Genomic DNA, 6,451 nt, shown 5'->3' with positions numbered 1-6,451 from the left:
TAAAATATTCTAAATAATTAAACATTATCTTATGTAAATATCTATCATCTCATCTCATTATACATAAAAGTAAGATAAAGTGAGGATATTATGCAGTATTTTATAAAAAAAATATTTTTTTATAAATTTTTTATAAATCTATTATTAAATTTCGGTAGTAAATTTATTCAAAAAGAAATGAAAACATAATATTTTAATTTTAAATTTAATTTATCAATGTAGTTCTTGTTCCTATTTTGTTTGGTCAATGTAAATCTTTTGAATGTTATAAATAATTTTTAACACTATTCAAATTGATATCCAATCAACACCTATTATATTTTTAAAAAAATGTCTTTATATATATGTATATAGTGTATCGAGAATTTTTTTTATGAATTAGGGATATCTATATAATCTTCTATTGAATTTTTATTTAAGTTTATTTAAATTTTATCAAATAAAAAATGCATTATATATTATGCTATTCAAAAAGAGTGTGAATAAGCAGATGAGAGTGTATTTTATACACCTCATCAAGTAATATAATAGAAATGCTAGACAGCACCCAAAAATTTACTACACAGAAAGTATGAATTCAAAATGCGCTAACAAAAATTACTTTTCAGTATTGAAATTTTAAAATGCCGTGTTTTTATTACTTAAAAGTTTTTTTAAAAGTGAATAGGTATACAATCTAAAAAATTAGAATTATAAATTATTAGTAAGGAGTATGATTAGGTAAATGAAAGTGTGACCTTAATGCCTATTATTCTCAGCCGATCATGAAAGCTTGCGCGTTGATCGATCAAAGTACCTCTGACCTTAATGCATTTTAACGATTTTTCTTAATAAATGTCACGTATGGGTAAGGGGTGGGAATTCCTAAAATTACATTTTAATTTTAGCAATAAGTGAAATTGAGGAGCTGTTTGATTTTTGAAAATATTTTTTTGTTTTTGTTTTTAATTACAAAACTGCAACTTTTTTATTCTTTTTTTAAGATTTGTACGATAAGCAATAAAAAAATAATATTTTTGATACCAATATGTAAAAATAAAAAATAATAATTTCTCAAATCAAGCAACCCCATTGAGGAATGTGAAGGGGATATTTGCAGGCTTCTTCAGTGAGAAAGCATACAGAAAACTACCGAGCAACATGGAAGGACAACCTCCATAATTTAAACATCTCAGTGTCTTCACAGGCTAGGTAATTGTATAGTGAGCTTTCATGCAGATGCACAACATTCTTCCCTTTTGGCTTTGCCGCAATAACAGTTTTCCCCCCTTTACAGTCACATTTATGCACCCATTTGTTGTATTCTATTCACCCCATTAGAAAGGTCACCTTGCTGTACCTATCTAGCTTCTCTTTTCAATTGTTCCACCGCCATATGAAATATAAGCAATCTCTGCTTTTAAATATTAACTCGGTTAAATATATATATATATATATATATATATATATATATATATATATATATATATGTTCCACTGATTTTCTTTTCTAGAGATTCATTATACCCATTGAAATCTAAAGAAATTCATATATGAAGAATAAAATGAACCCTGACAAGTACAAATTTTAATGGGGTTGCCTCTTCAGCCAGGGGTTTATAATCAAAGGTGATGAGAAATAAATGCCTGTGGAATTCGTATTCGTTAAAGTCCCAAGTTAAAGCGGGTTATCTATTACTGAAAGAAGAAGACATGCAGGGAATTTGTATATACGAATTAGTTTACGGATCCTATTAGTCAAGCATTCATCAAGGAATAGAAAATAAAAAATATTTATTTATTATATTTGATTGCATTAAAATTTGTTGAATGAGGGTGTATTATTAACTTGTTTTAAACAATTTTATATATATTTTTATTTCTTAAGCACTGTTCTTAAGGTACTTATTAACATTTGTTTAATTTTTTAGATTTTTTTAACTAATACAAAATTGCATATGATAAAAAATTAATAAATACTATTTTGTTATGAAAAAATATCTTATTTAATAATATCGATGTAATAAATTATATAATTTTGAAATTTTTAATAACAATTATATATATATATATAATTTCTTATCTTCTGTAATTTTATACAAATTAAAAAAAAAATTATTTGAACGTAATAACAGTTCATTTATAATTGACAATCTATTTGCTATTAACTAAAGTTGTCTTTAACCAAGTCGTATTAGCTAGATCGATCCAGCTGGTTGGATCAAGAAACTTGCGAATTTATCTCTGGACAAGTTTGACTTTTGTTATCAACATTTGTTTGTTTTAAAGTTATAAAATTAATTTTTATTTTTTAATAAAAACCTTTTTAATAAATGTATATAATTTAAATTAATTTATGCTTATATTTTCAATATATTCAATAATTTATTTTCTTGTTAAAATTGATTCTGTTCAATTTTATATCCAATGAATATAGTTAGTAATTTTTTATGTCAGATTGGTTTGATTTTTCTAATAATAAAATTATAAAGTTATTTATATAATTTGAACAATATGGTATATTAAAGATTCTTGTGAGGAAGCAATATTACCGCACATTATTATCATTAAATTGTTAGTGTTATCCAATCTATTTAACATTTGAACCCAACGGTGATTTATCAGTTCATTACTACGGCTAGTTTAGTCACATCACATAACACAATTTTACGTGAAAATAAACTTTGAAAAAAGATAATATATACTAAAGAATCATATAATATATTATAATGAATAGAAATAACAATGTACTTTTAGTGCAAATGACATCATAATAAATTAAAGGATGAATTTTTTTAAACTGCTGACTGAGAAAATAAAAAATAAAAATATTAAAAATTACATTGAACTGCATTAAAAATCATAAAAAATATATATTAACAACATTTTTAAATAAAAAATATTCACTTTTGAGTACATAATATCATTTGTCTAAAATATTTACGAATTATCTGTAAAAGAGTGTTGAACTTCAATTTGAAATTTAATGGACATAAATTCAAGTTTAAATATTTCACTGTTCATTCCCAAAAACTTTAAACATTTCAGTGACATATTAATGAAGGAGAGCAGAGGTATTTATTAAAGGCAATTGTAACGAGGATGCGCGCGCAGTGATCCATGACACCCTCTCTCCTAGGCCTGTTCCTAATTATAAACACAATACTCTCATTGGTGATATATATCCTTATATCATCAAGTGTTAGCGCTTGTAAGTGGCAAAATAACTACCTCAAAAGTTGCATTAACCGCCTAACATCAGCATCCATTGTTTCACAAACGCCATACCTTGAGCATTGCCATAGTATCTCTATATAAAAGTTATAAAACCCTTCTCTTTCTTTCCCATTCTATCACCAAACCTCTCTACAACGTTTCTCAACATTTCTCTTTTAGTTTTGATTTCTGCTGCAGCTTCTGTTCTGCTTCGTCATCATCCTTTGAGAGATAGAACCCTAGGCACCTAAAACGGCTTAGAGTGCACATCTTTTCAGAAAGACACCAACATGAGTAGCAGTTCATGATAGTGATCGTTTAGTCTCTATCACATTCACATCAGCACCCCCTCTCATATTTACTCCTTTTTGTTTTCACCTCAATTTTAGGTCTCTGTTCCAGTCCTTTTCTCACTCCACACTTTCTCATTCTCATATCCCCACTAAGCCCATTTTCCGGAGTAGAAGAAATAATATGGATGAAAGTTTATCTGATATTTTTGAAGACAAAGAGTTCGGCGGGGACGATCTCTTTGCCATCTTGGAGAGCCTAGAATCAGATTTTACTGATTTCCCTCTCATTAACGAAAATGTTACTATCTCAATTTCCAAAGACATGAACGAGGATGTCTCAAGGTTGGTGTCCCAAAAGTCAACCTCTTCAAGTGCTCCACTAGATTCCGAAACCGAACCTGAAACCTCACCCAAAACCAAGAGACAAAAACTTACCCCTACTTCCTCGGAGGAAGCAAACCCAGATGGACAACAAAGGATGTCCCACATTACCGTGGAACGCAACCGAAGGAAGCAAATGAATGAGCACTTGTCCGTGTTGAGATCACTCATGCCTTGCTTTTATGTCAAAAGAGTAAGTCATATATTTAATACTTTTTTTTTTTTTTCAAATGATACATTGCAATGATATTTAAGTGCACCATGCATTTTTAAATCCCAACATTAAGTATAATCAGATTATAATACATGCTTATGCTTATGTCTCTGACTGACCAGTATATGATATGAATATTAAATAATCACAATTTTTTATGGCATGGTTTTAGGGAGATCAAGCATCGATAATTGGAGGTGTGGTTGATTACATAAACGAGTTGCAGCAGGTGCTCCAAGCCCTGGAGGCGAAGAAGCAAAGAAAAGTTTACAGCGAAGTACTAAGCCCTAGGCTTGTTTCAAGCCCAAGGCCTTCCCCACTTAGTCCCCGAAAACCACCTCTTAGCCCAAGACTAAACTTACCCATTAGTCCAAGGACACCACAACCACAACCAGGTAGCCCTTATAGGCCTAGGTTACAACAAGGCTACAATAATATTATTTCACCAATTCTAGACCCATCTCCTACTTCTTCAGCTTCCTCCATCAACGACAACATCAATGAGCTCGTTGCCAATTCCAAGTCCCCTGCTGCTGACGTGGAGGTCAAGTTTTCAGGTCCACATGTTCTTTTGAAAACGGTGTCGCACAGAATTCCCGGCCAAGCTCTCAAGATCATAATGGCTCTTGAAGATCTTGCGCTCGAAATTCTCCATGTCAACATTAGCTGTGCTTCTGATGATACCATGTTAAACTCATTCACTATCAAGGTACGTACATTCTTGGAAAAGGAATATAATGCAAATGCCTATCGTCTTTTTTCTTTTTATATACTTCCTCTGCTTAAGTTGGACCTTAAGTTATTACTGCCCCACTTCAACAAAATTTTAAAATGCCATCTGTTTGTAACCATGTTTAAAAAACTACTATTAGTAATTTAATTAACACTAAAATTAATGTATATCTACCAACATTCAAATGTAAATTCAAACAGTCATATGATCTCTGCAAATTATTACATAACCAAAATAATCCTAATGATATTGAATGAATTAAGTAATAACAACGGTTGGTTTCGTTTTTTACTGCGCTACTATGGGTTGCAGTTTTTCATTTCGACATGCTAAAAGAAATTTTCTATTTAAATTGCTAAAATTCGATATTTAATTAATTTTATCTTTTAGTAATTTTTTTATGTGTACATGTTCATAGAATATATCTCTAAAACAAAAAAACTAAAAATATTAAACATCATTTCCAAGTTAAAAAATAAGACAAACGTGTTTTAAAGTAGTAATTAAAAAGTTTAATATAAAAAATTATTAAAAATATTAATTATTCTGTTATTATTTGGTTAACTAGTGTACTTGGAATACTAATTGATTAACAATACCCTGCAAATAAATGGGTTGATGTACCTGGGATGGTACCACATTTTTTATTGCTTCTGTTCGGGAGACCAGGGATACATTTGTCATGGCTCCTCTCAGACATTTGTCCTCATTTGGTGCATATATAAATTGATGTGTCTTTTTATTTATTTAAATTGATCATTTCATGGAAGTAACTTATGATTGAGAATTTATGCATGCTACTTACGTGTTCAATTTAGGTTCACTAAATAAATGTGACTTCTTGTTTGTAGATTGGGATTGAATGTCAACTGAGTGCCGAAGAACTCGCTCAACAAATCCAGCAAACATTCTGCTAATTACAAACATGGGTTGTGCCTGTCCAGCCTGCACACCAAACATCAGCATTAACCTCTCTCTCTCTCTCTCTCACTGTGTTTTATGTACCTGGCTGTACTAAGAACAGAGAACGTAGGCAGAGCCATTTAATTACAAGCATTTGTCATTTTTCTTAATTTATTTTTACTACAGCAATTGCTAGTGTAATTGGTCTCAGCAAGTATTAACTAGTTAGTATAGAGCGACTCTCTTGTAAGCCTTTATTTGGTGTATGCATTAGATTTCCATTTCCCAAATTGAAACACTTGTCAGCAAATTTTGATTGAATTTGGGTTAAGTTTTCAACTTGTCCTTTAATAAATGTTCAAAAACTATATGCATTACATAATGTTATGTCTTCTTACAAGATTTTTCTATTTATTCTATTTTTTAATAAAAAAAAAGAAAAATATTCAATGTCTTGGAAGTATAAAAAAAATATCTAAAATTTTCTTCATCTGATTAATTAGAAGATCAATAAAAAAAAATGGTATTAGAATTTAGAAGTATTCTGCTCAACCATTTTTACTTTTTGTTTTGTTCATTCGTGCAGGGGAGCATGTAACTAAATTAAACCTTCCGTAAAAGAAAGAACCTATTTTGTATTTAAAGTAATTTATTATCAAAATTTTATATTAAAAAAATTAAATCTATTACCAGACATACTCCGACAATAAAAAAACTGTACAGTTTCATTTTA

General features: G+C 29.6%; 1 protein-coding gene across 1 annotated transcript; it reads left to right on the top strand.

Annotated features, from left to right (window-relative positions):
- The first annotated feature begins 3,668 nt into the window (after positions 1 to 3,668).
- Positions 3,669 to 5,732, top strand: LOC113853207 (transcription factor SPEECHLESS-like). Its single transcript, XM_027483705.1, has 3 exons — positions 3,669 to 4,061; positions 4,255 to 4,791; positions 5,667 to 5,732. The coding sequence occupies exons 1-3, from the start codon at positions 3,669 to 3,671 to the stop codon at positions 5,730 to 5,732; spliced, it is 996 nt and encodes a 331-aa protein (XP_027339506.1).
- Positions 5,733 to 6,451: the final 719 nt, after the last annotated feature.

This window comes from Abrus precatorius, unplaced genomic scaffold (genome assembly GCF_003935025.1).
Source record: "Abrus precatorius isolate BTA unplaced genomic scaffold, Abrus_2018 Scaffold10, whole genome shotgun sequence".
NCBI classification, from domain to species: domain Eukaryota; kingdom Viridiplantae; phylum Streptophyta; class Magnoliopsida; order Fabales; family Fabaceae; genus Abrus; species Abrus precatorius.
The sequence above is the reverse complement of the archived record's forward strand: the minus strand, read 5'-3'. Positions and strand labels throughout refer to the sequence as shown.